General features: G+C 47.0%; 1 protein-coding gene across 1 annotated transcript in view; it reads left to right on the forward strand.

The window, feature by feature from the left end:
* The window catches only part of kcnn1a (potassium intermediate/small conductance calcium-activated channel, subfamily N, member 1a), a 99704-nt gene that overhangs the window by 37413 nt on the left and 39514 nt on the right, over nucleotides 1-22777 (forward strand). Inside the window, exons 3-4 of the mRNA XM_078556200.1 lie at nucleotides 11112-11207; nucleotides 17470-17888. Of these exons, the coding sequence (XP_078412326.1) occupies nucleotides 11112-11207; nucleotides 17470-17888 (515 nt within the window). The remainder of the gene's footprint in view (nucleotides 1-11111; nucleotides 11208-17469; nucleotides 17889-22777) is intronic.

Here is a 22777-nt window from a genome sequence, read left to right on the forward strand (position 1 = left end):
GAAAACTCAAAAAGAAGATAGTGGAGAAACTCAGCAGATCAGGCAGCCTCTGTCAAGAGAGTACAAATCAGATTTTCATCTAAAGTACAAGATGTTACAGATAAACAACATTTAAAAAGAAATGGAACAAAGGGGAAGAGGAGAAGAAACGCAAAACCATTGCATCAAGGGTACCAACTCTGGTTGCGAGGATTCCTGGAATTTTTGGTACATGAGGAAAGAGCTGTCTGCCTGGTGAGCTATTGTGATCTGGAACTTGCTGTCTGAGAGGGCGGTGGAAGCAGATTCAACAGAAGCTTTCCAAAGGGAATTAGATAAATACTTGAGGGGGAAAAAATTACAGGGCTACGAGGGGGAGTGGACCTAACTCAATAACTCTTTCAAAGAGCCAACACAGGGACAATGGGCTGAATGGCCTCCTTCTGTGCTGTAAGATTCTATGATTTGTTACTGTAAGGAGATCTCAAAAAAAGCATGGTGGGTCGGGGCGGGGGCGGTCATTAAAAATAATTGTTTTTTCATTTCGTTGAGCATTGATATATTGGGAGATGGGAAAATGAGGCCGGTTGACAGTCTTGCATCAAGCAATGTGGTAATGAAAAGGCTTTTTGCTTTTCAATTAGCCGGATTTGGGGAGGGTGTGTGAGGATGAACATGTCAAGTGACCATTAGTGGGAATGGAGCATTGGGAGCAAGCTGGGTGATGTTAAAGCCTCCAGGGATGCATCCAACCGGAGGTGGGAACACCAATATTGCACCTTCTTTCACTCCTAGGGTGGAATCTTGTGGAGGTAACAGGGGTCTCAGCCACTGGCTGGAGAGCCGGTGAGAACCCCTGTTGCCTCTTCAAGAAGGCCCACCGCGTCCTGATCCGCCGCGTCCTGATCCACTCTGGCACTTGACAAGCCAGCAGCAGGGCCTGCTCCCGGGATCAAGGACCCCAAGGACAGAAGTCCCACCCACTGAGAGCTGCCGGCCAATCAGAGGCTGGCAGCTCTGCTGAACAGCAGCGCCACTGGAGAGGCGGTGGCAGCCACCAACACACCCACCCATTCTACCAGCGTTGCTGGACCCCGGGCCACAGGTGAGTGATGGGGATGGTGGGGTTCGGGTGGGTTGGGGCTTATGGGGGAGAGTGGGTTAGCAGCAAGGGCAGGGGTTTGGCTCTCAGTGGCCCCTCCCCACTTCCCGATGCTGGATCTGAATGATGGACCCCCTTTGGGAACCCACAAATAACCCTGCGTAGGTTTGTTTGTTGTGCTCCCAACCTGGCAAACCCCCTACCCACTGTTGGGTTAGTACCAGCGGCTGCGGAATGAGACCTTTGATGGGCATTAATTGCCCACTTAAGGGCTTCAATTGGCAGTGGGGCAGGGAGGCCATCCACAGGCATAATTGGGGTGGAGGTGAGTTTTTGGCGGGGTCCCTACCCACCACCCTCATTCCTGATTAACTGCACCCCCCCCTCTATCGCCATTGGGAAGAGCACAAGATTCCGTTCCTACAAAAGCAAAATGCTGCAGATGCTGGAAACCTGAAATAAAAGCAAAATATTGGAACTATTCAGCTGGCTGGGCATCTTCTGTGGAGAGAGAAACAGAGTTAATGGGGGAGGATTTTCCCCTTGTCGGGTGGGCCTGGTGGGAGCAGGAGGGGGCGGTCAGGAAGCTGACCGCTGCCCACGATCGGGGGCCGGACTGCGATTAGGCGCAGGTGGGCCAATTAAGGCCCGCCCAGTGTGAAACGCGAGCGGTGGCGCTCAGCGCTACCTGTGGGGGAGGGGGAGGGGGAGGTCTAGCGCGAAATTTGCGCATGCGCGGGGCGGGGGTGCGCGCTGGAAAAGCCCCCTGAGGCGGCACAGAGCTGCCTCAGGGAAATGAACAGTTTAAAACATTAAAAATAAAGATTTTAAAGGCGTTATAAAACATGTCCCCTCACGTGACTCTGTCACACGAGCGGGGACATGTTATAAATGAAATGTTATAAATTTTTAGTTTATTTTTTATTTGCTGTTGGAAACCTCATCCCGCCCGTGGTTGAGGTTTCCTAAAAAACGTAAAGGCCGCTTGGCCTTTTTGTCTGCCCCGCCAACCATAAGGCTGGATGGGCAGCGAAAAATTTATTTCAGTTATAACTTTAATGGCCTTAATAGGCCTTTTAATTGTCAGCGGGCGTGCTGCCAACTCCCACGCCCGCCCGGCAACCAAAATATCGCGTGAGTGCGCAACGACTTCAGGACGCTTGCCTGGCGTCACCGCGTGTCATTTTACGCTCGGTCAGGTCCGGCGCACGCCTGCCCGCCCGAGCTGAACATTCTGGCCAATGTTTCAGGGCGATGATCTTTCATCTGAACTGGACAAAGTTAGGGATAGAACAGGTTTTAAGCAAGTGCAGAGGCAGACTGGGGGGGAAGGTAGGGCTGAATAAAAAGGGAAGGCCTGTGATAGGGTGACAGGCAGGAGAGATTAAATAACAAAAAGGTATGTTGGTGCAAGACACACAAGGAGATGGGGAATGGGATAAGGAAAGAGTCCACAGAGGGAGGAGTAAATAAATGGGAAAGGCAGGATCATCGCCACCAGCCCCCATCCAAAAACAAAAGGACATAAAAAATGAGGCAGAGGCTATGATCTGAAATTGTCGAGCTCAATGGGCGGGATTTTAAGGCCCTGTCGCGGAGGGGGTGGGGCTGTAAAATGCGGCGAGCTGTTCAGACGCCCATTGACTCCGGCGGGATTTTCCAATCCCGCCAACGTAAAACTCCACCCCCACCCCCCAAATGTTGAACCTAGAAACACTTCACGACTTGCTTAAAATCTGTCCCACCTCTAACTTTTTCCAGTTCTGATGGACGGCTATTGACCCGAAACGTTAACTCTGTTTCTCTCTCTCCACAGATGCTGCCAGACCTGCTGAGTGTCCAGCATTTTCTGTTTTTATTTCTTTTCCCTTCTGTTGGTGGACCTAGCCCAGTGTCGAGTGAAGGCCAATACTGTACCAGAGTTTCTGTTATCAGTTTCCTTCTGAGGTGTGTCTTCCCCCACGAGGACACAACTATAATTTGGGAGATAAATCCCTCCGTTAATAAGATCAGTCGCTGAGTTCTGACTGCTGCCAATACACAGACTGAGTGTCAACGCTCGACAAACTTCTGTCAGGGACAAGTGAACCTGTGTAGCAATTGGGGCCAAAGGCATAAGCACAATGGGCGAATGGGGAGAACGAGGAGGCAACACCAACAATAACTTGCATTTATATAGCGCCTTTAATGCAGTTTAAAAAAAAGCCCCAAGACATGTCATAGGAGTGATTATCAAACAAAATTTGACACTGAGCCACATAAGGAGGTCCATTAGGACAGGTAACCAAAAGCTTGTCCAAAGGGGTAGGTTTTAAGGTTTTAAGGTGTGCTTAAAACCCGTTGCATCTGTAAACACTTCCCAGCTCTGATGAAAGGTCATCAACCTGAAACCTTAACTCTGCTTCTCTCTCCACAGACGCTGCCTGGCCTGCTGAGTATTTCAGGCATTTTGTGTTTTTATTTCAGACTTCCAACATCCGCAGCTTTCTGCTTTTGTATGTTATTTCACACATGTTTATTCCTAGTCCCAGGGTTCCCCTCCCCCTACCCGCTGACAGCATCCTTTCCAACCGGTGCTGTAACTGTTTGGAATGCAAATAGGGTTCGATTATCAGGAGCCACTTGTATTTCATGGATTATAGAAGATTAGGAGTTGATTTGGTTGAGGTCTTTTTAAGCTTGTCAAAGAAATTGATGGGGTAGGCAGAATTTTTTTTTGCGGGTGGGGTAAGTCCAGGACAAGGGGACATGAGCTTAAAATCAGAGCCTGGCCAATCAGGAGAGAAGTTAGGAAACAGAAACAGAAAATGCTGGAAAGATTCAGCGGGTCTGGCAGCATCTGCGGAGAGAGAAACAGGGTTAACATTTCGAGTCCGTATCTGAAGCAGAGTCACACAGACTCAAAACGTTAACCCTGCTTCTGTCTCCACCAATGCTGCCAGACCCGCTGAGTCTTTCCAGCATTTTCTGTTCTGTTTCAGATTTCCAACGTCCGCAGTATTTTGCTTTTATTCGAGAAGCTAGGAAATACTTCATCACACAAAGTGTGGAACTCTCCCACACAAAAAAAATATGCTAAATTAATCATTTTAGATATGAAATCAAAAGGTTTTTAGACAAGGCTGTTAAAGGATATAGAACCAATGTAGTTGGATGAAGTTAGGATACAGATCAGCCATGATCACATTGAATAGTAGCACAGTCTTGCAGGGCTAAATGGCCTCCTCCTGTATGTTTCTAAGTCATTGAGTTTTGTCACGGAGTTCACATTGCTTGGCACATCGCTGAACGGGTGTTGATGTTGGGATGGGACCTTTCAGCAGTTACTCCCTGCGACACCTCCCAGACCAAGAAGGAAGAAGACCCTAAATCTGCATGGATTCCACACGGTGCCATAGAGTGAGAGAGCGAGACCCCTCTCTCAAAAGAACTTAGAAAAAAACAACAGAAGTTCAACCCTTCAAGCGTGCCCCGCTGTCCAGTAAGATCATGGCTGTCCTTCCACATTGACTGCCCAACCCCTTAGTACCCATAAACCTATTCATCTCCATCTTGAATATTCTCATTGACTGAGCATCCACCATTCTCACAACCCCCAGATTGAAGAAATTTCTCCTTAACTCAGTCCTAAATGGCCGACCCCTTATCCTGAGACTGCCTCCCCTCGTTCTGAACTCTCCAATCAGGGGGTAAGCAGCCTCTCAGCACTGACCCTGTCACACCCTCGCGGGTGCTGAGACCTGTTTCCATGGATTGAAGGTTGACCTCCAGAAACTGTTGGTGTGACAGGCATCTGGAGAAAGATCATAGGGAGGGGGCATTGAATAAATAGTGTGTTTTCTTTTCAATTTCCTTGAATAATTTTGCTTATTCATCATAAAAATATGAGGAATGGAAGTTAAAGCTGTTTGACTGACATTTAAAAAACATCCAGTTGGGTGATATCTGGTTGCTTTCCAATTGGCCCAGGGGAAGATGGAACTCCACAAGACAACCAATGGTGGGAGTGGGGGATGGGAGGGAGGACATGTGATGAAACATCCAGGAATACAGTCAATCACCCTTAACCCCACCCCTTTACAACTGACCCCTGACCCCAGCTAACCCAGCAGAGCCCCAGGGTGGAAATTAATAGAAACGAAGGGTTTTGGTCCACTCAGAACCTGAAGCAGTCGGGCAATTCTGATGGTTTTATTTTAAGCAGGACAAATTCTTGTGTGTTTCTCTGCAGAACATATTCCCCCTCCACCCCCACACACACTCTCAGCGGGTTTATTAAAGCTGATTTCACAGCAAGGTTCTTTAGACTTTCCTTAAACTGAGTTTAAACTTCTGACTCCTGATGGCTTTCCTGCAATTTGGCTGCACATTGTGGCCCCATCACCGACTGACTGATTTAAAAATCTATTTATAATTCTAGTCAGAATATGTCGCTGAGATTTTCCAACAGGGGACCAAGACAAATTATTGAACAATTTCTTTTTTAGAACATTGAATCTGCTGCGGAGACTTCGGGAGCCTATTAGTTTCTGGAATTGAATAAATTATGCAAATAAAAGATGCACTGATAACAGAAAATGTGTTCAGTGATTTGTGTTAGAACACAGGCATTAGAAACTGGAATATTTAGCCTGTTCTCAGTATGTTTTCTGTAAATGTTTATCCTTACTGTTGTTTTCTCAGTCTCTATCTTCTCGTTGCTGTCTCTGTGTCTCTCTGTTTTCTCATTTTTCTTCTTATCCCAAAGTGCTTGAAACTCTCCATTCTGCCCTCCAACACTGTGCTCAAGTGTGTGTCTGAGGTTAGTGTTCTGACTGCTCTAGTGTGTGTCTGAGGTTAGTGTTCTGACTGCTCTAGTGTGTGTCTGAGGTTAGTGTTCTGTCTGTTCTAGTGTGTCTGAGATTAGTGTTCTGTCTGTTCTAGTGTGTTTGAGATTAGTGTTCTGTCTGTTCTAGTGTGTGTCTGAGATTAGTGTTCTGTCTGCTCTAGTGTGTGTCTGAGGTTAGTGTTCTGTCTGCTCTAGTGTGTGTCTGAGGTTAGTGTTCTGTCTGTTCTAGTGTGTCTGAGATTAGTGTTCTGTCTGTTCTAGTGTGTCTGAGATTAGTGTTCTGTCTGTTCTAGTGTGTGTCTGAGATTAGTGTTCTGTCTGTTCTAGTGTGTGTCTGAGATTAGTGTTCTGTCTGCTCTAGTGTGTGTCTGAGATTAGTGTTCTGTCTGTTCTAGTGTGTCTGAGATTAGTGTTCTGTCTGTTCTAGTGTGTCTGAGATTAGTGTTCTGTCTGTTCTAGTGTGTCTGAGATTAGTGTTCTGTCTGTTCTAGTGTGTCTGAGATTAGTGTTCTGTCTGCTCTAGTGTGTGTGAGATTAGTGTTCTGTCTGCTCTAGTGTGTGTCTGAGATTAGTGTTCTGTCTGCTCTAGTGTGTCTGAGATTAGTGTTCTCTCTACTCTAGTGTGTCTGAGATTAATGTTCTGTCTGCCCTAGTGTTTCTGATATTAATGTTCTGTCTGCTGTAGTGTGTGTTTGAGATGAGTGGTCTGCTGCTCTAGTGTGTCTAGATTAGTGTTTTGCCTTCTCTAATGTGTCTGGGATTGGTGTTCTGTCTGCTCTAGTGTGTGTCTGAGATTAGTGTTCTGCCTGCTCCAGTGTGTCTGCGATTAGTGTTCTGTCTGCTGTAGTTTGTGTCTGAGAATAGTGTTCTGTCTGCTCTAGTGTGTTTCTGAGGTTAGTGTGGTCTGAATGGGCTGTTTCTGTGGTTATAAATATTGCATATTTTATTTAAAAAGACAATCAAAAGCTTATTTGGAGACAGAAAGAAGGGCTGAAGGGGATGGTGAGAAGATGGGTATCGCTTGGTTGTACAGACACTTGCCCAGGACAGGTATTTGCAAAAGCCTGTAACCACAAGTTGTCAGCTGGTGCTCAGTAGGTAACCTTTCTGCCTCCAAGTCCGAAAGATGTGGGTTCCAGTCCCACTCCAGAGATTTGAGCACAGAATTCAGTCTGACATTGCAGAGCAGTACTGAGGGAATACTGCACTATTGGCAGTGCTGTCTTTTAGATGAGATATTAAGCCGAGGCCCTGACTGCCCTCTTCAGCTGGTAAAAGGTCCATGGCGTGACTCAACTTAGGGGAGTTTTCCCTGGGTTCTTGGCCAACGTTTATCTCTCAAACAATATCGCTTAATACAAACCTGATCACCTGGGCATTTACTACATTGCTGTTTGTGGGATCTTGCTGTGCGCAAATTGTGCAGTCGTATTTCCTACAATACAACAGTGACTATAATTCCAAAATACTTAATTGGCTGTTTAACGTTTTGGGGCGTCCTGAGGTTGTGAAAGGTGCTATATAAATGCAAATTTTTATTTTTACAATACCTTGTTTAGCCAAGTGTCAGATAACCTTGATGGTCACCCAATGAGACAGTGAGTAAGTACATTTCAATACAGAGTGCTCAATTATCAACTTTTTTATTATTCGTTTTACATGATGCCTGAGCAAGACTCGATCGATTGTGATCCTAGCTACTGAAAAGTGATTTATGATGAAAGGTTAAAGAAGTAAAGTTTCTTATCTGTCACTGTATAACACTGGGGTACAGTACTGGTGGGGACAGGTCTGTCACTGTATAACACTGGGTTACAGTACTGGTGGGGACAGGTCTGTCACTGTATAACACTGGGGTACAGTACTGGTGGGGACAGGTCTGTCACTATATAACACTGGGGTACAGTACTGGTGGGGACAGGTCTGTCACTGTATAACACTGGGGTACAGTACTGGTGGGGACAGGTCTGTCACTGTATAACACTGGGGTACAGTACTGGTGGGGACAGGTCTGTCACTGTGTAACACTGGGGTACAGTACTGGTGGGGACAGGTCTGTCACTGTGTAACACTGGGGTACAGTACTGGTGGGGACAGGTCTGTCACTGTATAACACCGGGGTACAGTACTGGTGGGGACAGGTCTGTCACTGTATAACACCGGGGTACAGTACTGGTGGGGACAGGTCTGTCACTGTATAACACCGGGGTACAGTACTGGTGGGGACAGGTCTGTCACTATATAACACTGGGGTACAGTACTGGTGGGGACAGGTCTGTCACTGTATAACACTGGGGTACAGTACTGGTGGGGACGGGTCTGTCGCTGTATAACACTGGGGTACAGTACTGGTGGGGACAGGTCTGTCGCTGTATAACACTGGGGTACAGTACTGGTGGGGACAGGTCTGTCACTGTATAACACTGGGGTACAGTACTGGTGGGGACGGGGCTGTCACTGTATAACACTGGGGTACAGTACTGGTGGGGACGGGTCTGTCACTGTATAACACTGGGGTACAGTACTGGTGGGGACGGGTCTGTCACCGTATAACACTGGGGTACAGTACTGGTGGGGACGGGTCTGTCACCGTATAACACTGGGGTACAGTACTGGTGGGGACGGGTCTGTCACCGTATAACACTGGGGTACAGTACAGGTGGGGACGGGTCTGTCACTGTATAACACTGGGGTACAGTACTGGTGGGGACGGGTCTGTCACTGTATAACACTGGAGTACAGTACTGGTGGGGACGGGTCTGTCACTGTATAACACTGGGGCACAGTACTAGTGGGGACGGGTCTGTCATTGTATAACACTGGGGTACAGTACTGGTGGGGACGGGTCTGTCACTGTATAACACTGGGGTACAGTACTGGTGGGGACGGGTCTGTCACTGTATAACACTGGGGTACAGTACTGGTGGGGACGGGTCTGTCACCGTATAACACTGGGGTACAGTACTGGTGGGGACAGGTCTGTCACTGTATAACACTGGGGTACGGTACTGGTGGGGACAGGTCTGTCACTGTATAACACTGGGGTACAGTACTGGTGGGGACAGGTCTGTCACGGTATAACACTGGGGTACAGTACTGGTGGGGACAGGTCTGTCACTGTATAACACTGGGGTACAGTACTGGTGGGGACAGGTCTGTCACTGTATAACACTGGGGTACAGTACTGGTGGGGACAGGTCTGTCACTGTATAACACTGGGGTACAGTAGTGGTGGGTATAGGGCTCTCACTGTATAACACTGGGGCACTGTAATTGTGGGGACAGGTCTCTCACTGTATAACACTGGGGTACAGTACTGGTGGGGACAGGTCTGTCACTGTATAACACTGGGGTACAGTACTGGTGGATACAAGGCTGTCCCTGTATAACACTGGGACACTGTAATTGTGGGGCAGGTCTGTCACTGTATTACACTGTGGTACAGTACTGATGGGGACAGGTTTGTCACTGTATACCACTGGGGTACAGTACTGGTGGGGACAGGTCTGTCACTGCATAACACTGGGGTATGCACTGGTGGGGACAGGACTGTCACTGTATAACACTGGGGTACAGTGCTGGTGGGTACAGGGCTATCACTGTATAACACTGGGGCACTGTAGTTGTGGGGACAGGTCTGTCACTGTATAACACTGGGAGACAATACTGGTGAGGTCAGGTCTGTCACTGTATAACACTGGGGTACAGTACTGGTGGGGATGGGTCTGTCACTGTATAACACTGGGGTACAGTACTGGTGGGGACGGGTCTGTCACTGTATAACACTGGGGTACAGTACTGGTGGGGACAGGTCTGTCACTGTATAACACTGGGGTACAGTACTGGTGGGGACAGGTCTGTCACTGTATAACACTGGGGTACAGTACTGGTGGGGACAGGTCTGTCACTGTATAACACTAGGGTACAGTACTGGTGGGGACAGGTCTGTCACTGTATAACACTGGGGTACAGTACTGGTGGGGACAGGTCTGTCACTGTATAACACTGGGGTACAGTACTGGTGGGGACAGGTCTGTCACTGTATAACACTGGGGTACAGTACTGGTGGGGAGAGGTCTGGTATTGGGAGATGGAGGAATTTAGGGTGCTGAGTTAAAAAGATCAAACTTCATACAGTGTTTGTTTATGTATAGTGTTGGTACGGAACAACATCGCAACTAGGGTTAAGGAAAGAAGGTGAGTAGCTGGGGTTGAGGTGTTTGAGGAGAATGTGGTTACGTGATGTTGAGGAAAATGGGGAGAAGGTGGGTAGATAGTGTTGAGGGGAATGGGGAGAAGGTGGGTAGATAGTGTTGAGGGGAATGGGGAGAAGGTGGGTAGATAGTGTTGAGGAAAATGGGGAGAAGGTGTGTAGATAGTGTTGAGGGGAATGGGGAGAAGGTGGGTAGATAGTGTTGAGGGGAATGGGGAGAAGGTGGGTAGATAGTGTTGAGGGGAATGGGGAGAAGGTGGGTAGATAGTGTTGAGGGGAATGGGGAGAAGGTGGGTAGATAGTGTTGAGGGGAATGGGGAGAAGGTGGGTAGATAATGTTGAGGGGAATGGGAAGAAGGTGGGTAGACAGTGTTGAGGGGAATGGGGAGAAGGTGGGTCGATAGTGTTGAGGGGAATGGGGAGAAGGTGGGTAGATAGTGTTGAGGGGAATGGGGAGAAGGTGGGTAGATAGTGTTGAGGGGAATGGGGAGAAGGTGGGTAGGTAGTGTTGAGGGGAATGGGGAGAAGGTGGGTAGATAGTATTGAGGTGAATGGGGAGAAGGTGGGTAGGTTGTTGTTCTCCATAAGCCAGGTGGAGAACTGAAGCAAATCTTTACATACTTCAATAAGCTTTTATTTACAGGGCTATACATACATTAGCAACATGTACCTCCTAACCCAACCACCACCATTTTGGTCTGTTCCTACTTATAGGAGCACAAATGAAACCCCAATTAATGCCCACCACCTGCATACAATTCAACACAATTAATACAGAACTAACTAAGTGGGATTGAGGGTTGGTGCTAAGGTGGGTAGGTGGGATTGAAGGATGAGGTTTATTAATCCAAATAGCCCTTTCTTGTTCTTAGAATACTTATCTTTATAGCTGAAGTTGTCTTTTAGAGAGAGTCATTCCAAGATTCCTGTCAGCTCTGCTAACTGGGTTCTCTGTATAACTGTAACCAGTTTTCTCTGTTGTCTTGCAGGCGTCTCTGTATTCCCTCACACTCAAATGCCTTATCAGCCTCTCCACTGTAATATTACTGGGTCTCATTGTTGTGTATCATGCTCGAGAGATTCAGGTAAGGACCTAACCTTTCTTCCAAGTCTTTCCCCCTTTCTCCTCCTCTTGCTTTTGCCTTCCCCCTCCCCCCAGGCTCTGACTGGGGTTCAACAGCCTCAGCCCATGGTACAGCTGACCTTTTCTCAAGTGTGAGATTGGATAGCGAGTTGTCGGTAGGTTATTTGACCAGTCAAAGCATTACGGTCAAGCCTTGGTCTAACGTGCTTGCGTTCAAGCTGTATTGCTCTTTCTGAAATGCTGCTCCTGTGTACGCTGTGGTGCTGTGTACTTTATCTTTGCAGGTTATCGCCACGAATTACTCTGTTTTTTTTTCAAAGGTCACAGGATGAGGATACTTGGGAATTTGCTGCTGCCTAATGGGGAGCATGAAGCTACTTGTAATATCTCTCCCAAACTGAGCTCAGCGGCACAGGAACCTTCCTAGTCTGTGAGTCCAGCACCATCCTGTGTGCAACAAGCACTAACTGAGTCAGTGGGGCCTCCCTGGGCTGGATTCCTCACAGCCAGAGCTGAGCGGGAGATCAGCAGCCTCTCATTGCAAACCAATGGCCACATGGACTGCACCAGCCACAGAATGAGCTGCTTTTGAAAGGGGAACTAATCTTTACAAGTTCCTTTTGAAACCTCTTTTGGAGCTGATCCAGCCCAACCTCAATAATTCATTTCGGATTACCATGACTTTCTTCTTTCTCGTTCTCCTCCCATTTAATCATTTATTCTGTGACTGGATTCAAAGGAACAAAGGGCACAGAGTGCGGCTTTGGACACTGTTCTTTCAGGGTGAGGGCACTGAGCACTGAAACAAAAATTTCCCCTCCAAACCACTCACCATCCTGACTTGGAAAAATATTGCCGTTCCTTCACTGTCGCTGGGTCAAAATCCTGGAACTCCCTCCCTAACAGCACTGTGGGTGTACCTACACCACATGGACTGCAGTGGTTCAAGAAGGCAGCTCACCACCACCTTCTCAAGGGCAATTAGGGATGGGTAATAACAGCCCTCATCCCATAAATGAATAGAACAGAAGAAATGCTCAGCCTATGATTATTACTATTTCCCTGGGGCTAACTTTTAGCCTCTCCAATAAGCTGGGCCCCAGGTACTTTCTGAAGGATGGACTCCTTCATGTTGTTGTGTGCTGTTAACCATGTGTAACGAAGGTATCAGAACGGCTTTAAAAAGATCATAACGACAACTTGAATTTATATAGCACCTTAAACATAGTACAAAATGTCCCAAGGTGCTTTGAGACTGAGTTACATAAGGAGATATTAGGGCAGGTGATCAAAATTTGGTCAAAGGGGTGGGTTTTCAAGAAACATCTTAAAAGAGGAAAGGGAGAGATGGAGAAGCTTAAGGAGGGAATTCCAGAGTTTAGGGCCCATGCAGCTGAAGACATGGCTACCAATGGTGGAGTGATGAAACTTGGGGACATGTGAAAGGCCAGAATTGGGTGGTTGGATAGATCTTGGAGGGTAGTGGGGCTGAAGGAGGTTAAAGAGATAGGGAGGTGGCGGGGGGGTGGGGGAGGTCATTGAAGGGTTGGAAAACAAGATTGAAAATTTTAAAATTGTGATGTTGCCATGGGGGTGATGGGTGAACAGGGCTTGGTGTGAGTTATGATACAGGGAGCAGAGTTTTGGATGAGCTCAGGTTTACAGAGGGTGCAAGGTGGGAGACCAGCCAAGAGAATGCCGAATCCCACAGCACAGAAGGCTTGTCAGAAATTGCTGCCATTGTTGTTTGCCATTAAGTTTGAATTTACCAGCAGAACCACTTTAAGAACTCTTGGGGCCTTGAACCCCAAAAATACTGGTGGCCTCTGCAGTCGCCCCTAACAACCCCCACTCCGGATCCATTCAAATATCCTTCTTAAGCCTACAGTGTTCTTTCCCATCACTCAGTTGCAAAGGGATTTAAAACTAGACATCTTCAATATAACATGTGAAATATGTTAATCTATCCAGTGAAGCATTAAACTTCCAATGATTTATGTCTAAACAGCTGCGTTAATTGCAAAACATTCTTATTAAAATAATTTCTGGTGGAACTATCTGACAACTGTTTTATTAGCATTTCTGAATTTTAACATTCAACCTGCATTAAATATTTATTTTCCTTTGTGTGAGGTGTCAGCTTTGGCTCTGTGGGCTTCACTCTTACCTCTGTGTCAGAAGGTTGTGAGTTTGAGACCCTCTCCAGAGACTTGAGCACATAATCCCAGTGCCAATTCTCATCTCGTACAGGCCAATATTTATCCCAGAGCCAATATTACTAAAGTGGATTATCTATTGGTCAATTATCCCATTACTGTTTGTGGAACCTTGCTGTGCGCAAATTGGCTGCTGCATTTCCGACATCAACCATGCTTCAGTAGTACTTCCTTTTTTAAATTTATTCTTTCATGGGATGTGGGTGGCGTCGCTGGCTAGGTCAGTATTTATTCCCATCTTTAATTGCCCTTGAGAAGGTGGTGGTGAGCTGCCTTCTTGAACCGCTGCAGTCCCTGTGGTGTAGGTACACCCACCGTGCTGTTAGGGAGGGAGTTCCAGGATTTCTACCCAGCAACAGTTCCAGGATTTCTACCCAGCAACAGGAATGGCGATATTTTCCAAGTCAGGATGGTGAGTGACTTAGAGGGGAACTTCTAGGTGGTGGTGTTCCCATCTATCTGTTGCTCTTGATCTTCTAGAGGGAGGAGGTTGTGAGTTTGGAAGGTGCTGACGAAGGAGCCTTGCTGAGTTTCGGCAGCGCATCTTATAGATGGTACACACTGCTGCTACTGTGCTTCGGTGGTGGAGAGAGTGAATGTTTGTAGATGTGGTGCCAATCAAGTGGGCTGCTTTGTCCTGGATGATGTCAAGTTTCTTGAATGTTGTTGGAGTCGCACTCATCCAAGCAAGTAGAGAGTATTCCATCACACTCCTGACTTGTACCTTGTAGATGGTGGACAAGCTTTGGGGAGGCAGGAGGTGAGTTACTCACCACAGAATTCCCAACCTCTGACCTGCCCCTGTAGCCACAGTATTTAGATGGCTGGTCCAGTTCAGGTCCTGGTCAATGGTAACTCCCAGGATGTTGATAGTGGGGAATTCAGTGATGATAATGCCATTGAATGTGAAGGGGAGATGGTTGGATTCTCTTTAGATGGAGATGGTCATTGTCTGGCACTTGTGTGGCGCAAATGCTACTTCCACTTATCAACCCAAGCCTGAATGTTGTCCAGGTCTTGCTGCATTGGCTGCAAGGTATTTGGGATGTCCTGTCTCTTTCATTTTTACTTGTGCTCTCCATCTTTCCACTCTCTCTCTTTAACTAGCCCTTGGAAGGGACTTAACCATTCCAATTTTCAATGTAAGGCTCCCCTTCTGTTAGAGTTACAAACTATGCTTGGACAGATTCTAGGAGGTTCTGTCCCATTCCATCATCGCAGCATCCAAACATCCTACAGCCAATTTGGAAAAGAATGAAGTCTTGGTTGCCTTGATTAGATGAATCATTTTTAAAATTCTTTCATGGGATGTGGGCTTCACTGGCTGGGCCAGCATTTTTATTGCCCATCCCTAATTGCCCTTGAGAAGGTGGTGGTGAGCTGCCTTCTTGAACCACTGCAGTCCACGTGGTGTAGGTACACCCACAGTGCTATTAGGAAGGGAGTTCCAGGATTTTGACCCAGCGACAGTGAAGGTACGGCCGATATATTTCCAAGTCAGGATGGTGAATGATTTGGAGAGGAACTTCCAGGTGGTGGTGTTACCATCTATCTGCTGCCCTTGTTCTTCTAGTTGGTTGAGGTTGTGGGTTTGGAAGATGCCATCAGAGGAGCTCTAGTGAGTTCCTGCAGTGTATCTTGTGGATGGTACACACTGCTGCTACTGTGCATCGGAAGTGGAGGGAGTGGATGTTGGAGGTGGATGGGGTGCCAATCAAGCGGGCTGCTTTGTCCTGGATGGTGTCAAGCTTCTTGAGTGTTGTTGGAAATGCACACATCCAGGCAAGTGGAGAGTATTCCATCACACTCCTGACTTGTGCCTTGTAGATGGTGGACATGCTTTGAGGAGTCAGGAGGTGAGTTACTCATCTCAGGATTCCCAACCTCTGACCTGCTCTTGCAGCCACTTTTGACCTTATGATGGATGGAAGTTCATTGATGAAGCAGCTGAAGATGGTTGGACTGAGGACACTACCCTGAGGAACTCCTGCAGTGATGTCCTGGGACTGAGACGATTGACCTCCAAACACTACAACCATCTCCTTTGTGCTAGTTATGACTCCCACCAGTGGAGGGTTTTCCCACTGATTCCGAGTGACTTCAATTTTGTTAGAGCTCTTTGATGCCACACTCAGTCAAATACTGCCTTGATATCAAAGGCAGTCACTCTCACTTCACCTCTGGAGCTCAGCTCTTGTTTGAACCAAGGCTGTAATGAGGTCAGCAGCTGGTTGCCCAGTTGGAACCCAAACTGAGCATCAGTGAGCAGATTGTGTCTGATTAAGTGCTGCTTGATAGCACTGTCGACAACACCTTCCATCACTTTACTAGCGACCGAGAGTAGGCTGATGGGCAGTAATTGGCTGGGTTGGATTTCTCCTGCTTTTTGTGTACAGGGCATGCCTGGGTAATTTTCCACATAGCCGGGTAGATGCCAGTGTTGTAGCTGTACTGGAACAGCTTGGCTAGGGGCACAGCAAGTTCTGGAGCACAAGTTTTCAGTACTATTGCTGGAATATTGTCAGGGCCCATAGACTTTGCAGTATCCAGTGCCTTCAGCCGTTTCTTGATATCATGTGGAGTGAATTGAATTGGCTGAGGACTGGCATCTGTGACGCTGGAGCCCTCCGGAGGATACTCTCTCTCCTGGGTGGCATCTGCTGTGATGTCCTGGAGGTGAATCTTTAATTGCTAGAGATTCCAGGTCAATCCTGGCGTGTTGGCAACCCATACCTAACACATTAACTCATCCCTGTCTCTTTCAGAAAGACTAGCTTTGTGGGTCCCCCAGCACCTTCTGTTACTAAAATTTAGATTTTCATCATTGACTGACAACAGTGAGAGAAGATCCTCTCAGCCAGTCCTCGTGTGTGAAACTGTTTATGGTGCTTTAGCGCTGCAGTGAAATCTCTCTGAATTGACTACATTATCTACAGGGGCAACCTCAGGCACTGGGGTGGAAGTTGCATTATATGTAGGGGTGAGAGAGAAGGAGTGAGGGGTGGGGATGGGTGGGGAAATATGATAGCCTAGGAGATTCTAGAAGCAACCATCAAACTATCAGCATTGTAAGAGCTGTGCCAGAGAGTGTTAGAGGCAGGCTCTTTTGCATTGTGACCAGGGCTGATCACTACAATAAATAATTGAGAACATTGCTTACGATTGAAACAATGCTTTTGAGTTTTAAGCTCGGATCAGGGATTTCTCACAATGGGGATTGAAAGGGAATTGATTTATTTGCCCTCGCCCAATTAACAAGCTGGTTCCATGTGTTGGATTCGATACAAGGCCTCTGATCCCTAGAATTCTTGGAGACAATTGATCCCAATTTCTCTCTTATGGTACCAGGCAGTTTTTACTTTTAATTCTGTCAGGCCAACACCTGAAAGATAGAGGGGGACAAAAAGCTAAAAACAAAATACGGTGGTTGCTCTAAATTTGAAACTCTCAGCAGGTCAGGTAACTTTTGCGGAGAGAGAAACAAAGTTAGCGATTCGGATCAATAATTTTTAACCAGAACTGGACGATGTTAGAGATTTAACCATTTTTAAGCATGTACAGAGTCAGAGAAAAGAGAAATGTTCTACGATGTTCATTTTTGATTTTTAATCACTCTTTCCCTACAGCCTATCACATACTGTTTCCTTTTTGCAATCTAATTGTTGATTAAGGGATTTGCTTTGGTAGAGAGAAACTATTGCCTCTGGCTGGGGAGTCCAGAATAAGGGGGAGAAACCCTTCAAATCCGAGCCAGGCCGTTTAGGGGTGATGTCAGGAAGCACTTCTTCCCACAAAGAGGAGTGGAAATCTGGAACTCTCTCCCCAAATAAGCCTTTGAGGTTGAGAGGGGTCTATTGAAAATGTCAAAACAGAGATTGAAAGATTTTTGTTGGGTAAGGGTATTAGGTGGTTTGGAACCAAGGTGGGTTAGATACAGATCAACCAAGATCTAACTGAAAAGTGGAGCAGTGTCTTGAGGCAGATGGTCTTCTCCTATTCCTATGACTTCCTCAGGCCTAATCCTGCCATCTGTTTCTTGCCTTCCAGCTCTTCATGGTTGACAATGGAGCTGATGATTGGAGAATAGCCATGACATATGAAAGGATATTTTTCATCTGCCTGGAGCTGCTGGTGTGTGCAATCCACCCAATCCCTGGGCAGTATATCTTCACATGGACTGCACGTCTCGCCTTCACTTATGCGACATCAATGGCCAATGCGGACGTGGACATTATCCTCTCCATCCCTATGTTCCTAAGACTCTATCTGATTGCCAGGGTGATGTTGCTCCACAGTAAACTCTTTACGGACGCCTCATCTCGAAGCATTGGAGCTCTAAACAAGATAAACTTCAATACTCGCTTTGTAATGAAGACTCTCATGACAATTTGTCCAGGGACCGTGCTCCTGGTCTTTAGTATCTCTTCGTGGATTATAGCTGCCTGGACTGTACGCGTGTGCGAAAGGTAAGGCAAACACTCGCTGCTTCAGTCCTGCTGACCATTACCCCATCCTCCAGTACCTCATCCTGGGAATATTCTTTATTGGGAATCTAGACATGGAACTTCAATGAGGGCTCGAACTGTGGCTGAAGGGGCACAAACACAACCGCAAGGTAGAATTCAGGTTAAACCCTTTTCCTTCCCTTGCAAGCGTATTTTCACAATTCTGAGTCCTCGGAGGGGGGAGGACTGCAAAGGGACCATTCGGCGAGATCAGCAGCTCCTCAATCACGGAATGTTAACAGGCCACTGGCAGTGTCGTGCTTGAGGAACTTAACTTCTGGTGCTTATTTATTGAATTTTATGTTTGTCAAGGTGATGTTAGACTCTGGGAAGATTTCGCATTTTTGACAACTGGTGAGAACACTAAAGATTAAAACTGTCCCCATCAAACACTCCCAGGACAGGTACAACACGGGGTTAGATACAGAGTAAAACTCCCTCTACACTGTCCCCATCAAACACTCCCAGGACAGGTACAGCACGGGGTTAGATACAGAGTAAAACTCCCTCTACGCTGTCCCCATCAAACACTCCCAGGACAGGTATGGCACAGGGTTAGATACAGAGTAAAGCTCCCTCTACACTGTCCCCATCAAACACTCCCAGGACAGGTACAGCACAGGGTTAGATACAGAGTAAAACTCCCTCTACACTGTCCCCATCAAACACTCCCAGAACAGGTACAGCACAGGGTTAGATGCAGGGTAAAGCTTCCTCTACACTGTCCCCATCAACCACTCCCAGGACAGGTACAGCACGGGGTTAGATACAGAGTAAAGCTCCCTCTACACTGTCCCCATCAAACACTCCCAGGGCAGGTACAGCTTGTGGGTGTGGCTGTAGGTGTGTTCTTTGATGAAGTAACAGTGGGTGAATGAGGGCAGTGTCACTCGTGTTGTTTATATGGACTTTGAAAAGGCATTTCACAATGTACCACATAATAGACCTGTTGTCAAACCTGGAGTACTTGGGATTGAGGGGACAATGACTGCATGGATACAAAATAGGCTAAGGAACAGGAAGCAGAGAACAGCGGCAAATGGTTGTTTTTGAGACGCTGGAGGGAAGTATATAGTGCTGCTCCCCAGTGGCTGGTGTTGGGACCACTGCTCTTTTTGAAATATATCTTAATGGCCTGGACTTGGGTACACAGGGAATAGTTTCAAAGTTTGCAGATGACACAAAACTCGAAAGCGTAATAAACAGTGAGGAGGATAGTAACAAACTTCAGGAAGACATAGACTAGGCAGACACAAAGCGGATGAAATTTAATGCTGGAAAATGTGAAGTGGTTTGTTTTAGTCGGAAGATTGAAGAGAGGCAATGTAAACTGGAGGTACGGTTTTAAAGAGGATGCAGGAACAGAGAGACCTGGAGTGTACGTACACAAATCATTGAAGGTGGCTGGTCAAGTTGAGAAAGCTGTTTAAAAAAAATACAAGATTCCTGGCTTTTTTAAAGCATAGATACAAACGCAAAGAAGTTCTGCTTGAACAACATGCTAAACAAGGTAAAATGGCTGGGATTTTCCAGGGGCCGGTAGCGGGACCCACTGCGGGAGATTCGGTGGTCCAGCCAAAAGTCCAATGACTTTCTGCCGCACTGGATGACCCTGGCAATGTACAGGGCCGGAAAATCCCACCCAACATCTTGTGTTAATATAGCACCTTTCACATTGTATAATGTCCCAAACTTCTTTCCATGGGCATTAGAAAACATAGTTTCATACCGAGCTGCATGAACTGATATTAGGACCTGTGACCAAAAGCTTAGCCAAAGAATTAGGTTTCAAGGAACATCTTGAAGGAGGAAAGAGAGGCAAAGAGGTTTAGGAAGGGCCTTGGTAGCTGAAGGTGCAGCCGCCATTGGCAAAATGATTAAATAGAGGCAAAATACTGCCGATGCTGGAAATCTGAAATAAGGACAGAAAATGCTGGGAGTACTCAGCAGGTCTGGCAGCATCTGTGGAGCGAGATACAGAGTTAATGTTTCAGGTCGTGACCTTTAATTGGAACTAACCTTCATCTGATGAAAGGTCATCAACCTGAAACGTTAACTCTGTTGCTCATTCCACAGACGCTACCTGACCTGCTGAGTACTTCCAGCATTTTCTGTGAAACTGTTAAAATCTGCGATGCTCAAGACGCCAGAATTGGAAGGAGTATAGAGATCTTGGAAGTTTATAAAGGGGCGGAGGAGATTACAGAGTTAGGGAGGAGTGAGGCCATGGAGGGATTTGAAAGTGAGGATAAGAGTTTTAAAATCAAGGAGTTGCTTAACCAGGAGCCAGTGTAGGTCTGCAAACACAGAAATGATGGGTAAATGGGACCTGGTGCAAGTCAGGACAGGAGCAGTAGAGCTTTAAGTGACACCAAGTTTATGGAGGATAAAATGTGGGAGCAGTGTGTTGGAATAATCAAGTCTAAAGGTAATAAAGGCATGGATGAGGGTTTTAGCAGCAGATGAGCTGAGGCAGCGACAGGGACAGGCGATAATACAGAAATGGAAATAGGTGGTCTTAGAGATGGCACAGGTGGGAAGCTTATCTTGGGGGCAAATATGACATCAAGCATGCAAACAGTCTGGTTCCGCCTCAGACACACGCCAAGGAGAGGGATGAAGTCAGTGGATTAGGAACGAAGTTTGTGGTGGAGATGGAAAACAATGGCTTCAGTCTTCCCAATATTTAGTCAGAGGAAATATCTGCTCATCCAGCCCAGACAGGCAGACTGACAAAGGGTGGTGTAGTGGTAACGTCACTAGACTAGTAAGCCAAAGGCCCAGGTTAATGTCCTGGGACAGGGATTCAAATCCCACCACGGCAGCTGGTGGAATTTAAATTCAATTAATAAAAAAAACTGGAGTTTAAAGACTAGTCTAATGGTCACTATAAAACGATTGTTGTAAAACCCATCTGGTTCATTAATGGCAATTAGGGAAGGAAATCTGCTGTCATTACCTGGTCTGGCCTACCTGTGACTCCAGTCCCACAGCAATGTGGTTGACTCTTATGGCCCAGCAATCTACTCAGTTGTATCGAACCATGATGAAGGCTGAAAGGCTAAAACTGGACAGATTATCCAGCATCAGCCTAGGCACCGAAAACGACAACAGCAAAACCAACTCTGTCGACCCTGCAAAGTCCTCCTTGTTAGCATCTGGGGGCTTGTGCCAAAATTGGGAGAGCTGTTTCAGACTAGTCAAGCAACAGCCTAACATGGTCATACTCACTGAGTCATACCTCACAGACAGTGTCCCAGATACCACCATCACCATCCCTGGGTATGTCCTGTCCGACCAATAGGACAGGCCCACTAGAGGTGGTGGCACAGTGCTATACAGTCAAGAGGGAGTTGCCTTAGGAGTCCTTAACATTGAGTCCGGACCCCATGAAGTCTCATGGCATCAGGTCAAACATGGACAAGGAAACCTCCTGCTGATTACCACGTATCTCCCTCCCTCAGCTGATGAATCAGTGCTCCTCCATGTTGAACACCACTTGGAGGAAGCACTGAGGGTGGCAAGGGCGCAGAATGCACTCCAGGTGGGGGACTTCAATGTCCATCACCAAGAGTGGCTTGGTAGCACCACTATTGACTGAGCTGGCCGAGTCCTAAAGGACATAGCTGCTAGACTGGGTCTGCTGCAGGTAGAGAGGGAACCAACAAGAGGGAAAAATATACTTGACCTCATCCTCACCAACCTGCCTGCCACAGGTGCATCTGTCCATGACAGTATCGGTAGGAGTGACCACCGCACAGTCGTTGTGGAGACGAAGTCCCGCCTTGATATTGAGGATACCCTCCATCGTGTTGTGTGGCGCTATAACCATGCTAGATGGCATAGATTTTAAACAGGTTTAGCAACTTAAGACTGAGCATCCATGAGGCGCTGTGGTCCATCAGCAGCAACAGAATTATACTCGATCACAACCTCTAACCTCATGGCCCAGCATATCCCCCACTCTACCATTACCATCAAGCCAGGGGATCAAACCTGGCTCAATGAAGAGTTCAGGAGGGCATGCCAGGAGCAGCACCAGACATACCTAAAAATGAGGGATCAACCTGGTGAAGCTACAACACAGAACTACTTGTGTGCCAAACAGTGTAAGCAGCAAGTGATAGACAGAGCTAAACGATCCCACAGCCAACGGATCGGATCTAAGCTCTGCAGTCCTGCCACATCCAGTCGTGAATGGTGGTGGACAATTAAACAACTCACTGGAGGAAGAGACTCCATAAATATCCCCATCCTCAATGATGGAGGAGCCCAGCACATTAGTGCAAAAGATAAGACTGAAGCACTTGCAACAATCTTAGCCAGAAGTGCCGAATGAATGATCCATCTCGGCCTCCTCCGGAGGTCCCCAGCATCACAGATGCCAGATTTGAGCCAATTGAGTTCACTCCACATTATATCAAGAAACGGCTGAAGGCACTGGATATTGCAAAGGCTATGGCCCCTGACAATATTCCGGCAATAGTACTGAAGACTTGTGCTCCAGAACTTGCCACGTCCCCAGCCAAGCTGTTCCAGTAACAGCTACAACACTGGCATCTACCCGGCTATGTGGAAAATTGCCCAGGTATGTCCTGTACACAAAAAGCAGGACAAATCCAACCCGGCCTATTACTGCCCCATCAGTCTATTCTCGATCATCAGTAAAGTGATGGAATGGTCATCAACAGTGCTATCAAGCGGCATTTGCTTAGCAATAACCTGCTCACTGATGTTCAGTTTGGGTTCCACCAGGATCACTCAGCTCCTGACCTCATTACAGCCTTGGTTCAAACATGGACAAAGAGCTGAACTCCTGAGGTGAGGTGAGAGTGACTGCCCTTGACATC

The sequence above is a fragment of the Cetorhinus maximus genome, chromosome 13 (genome assembly GCF_964194155.1).
Source record: "Cetorhinus maximus chromosome 13, sCetMax3.hap1.1, whole genome shotgun sequence".
NCBI classification, from domain to species: Eukaryota; Metazoa; Chordata; class Chondrichthyes; order Lamniformes; family Cetorhinidae; genus Cetorhinus; species Cetorhinus maximus.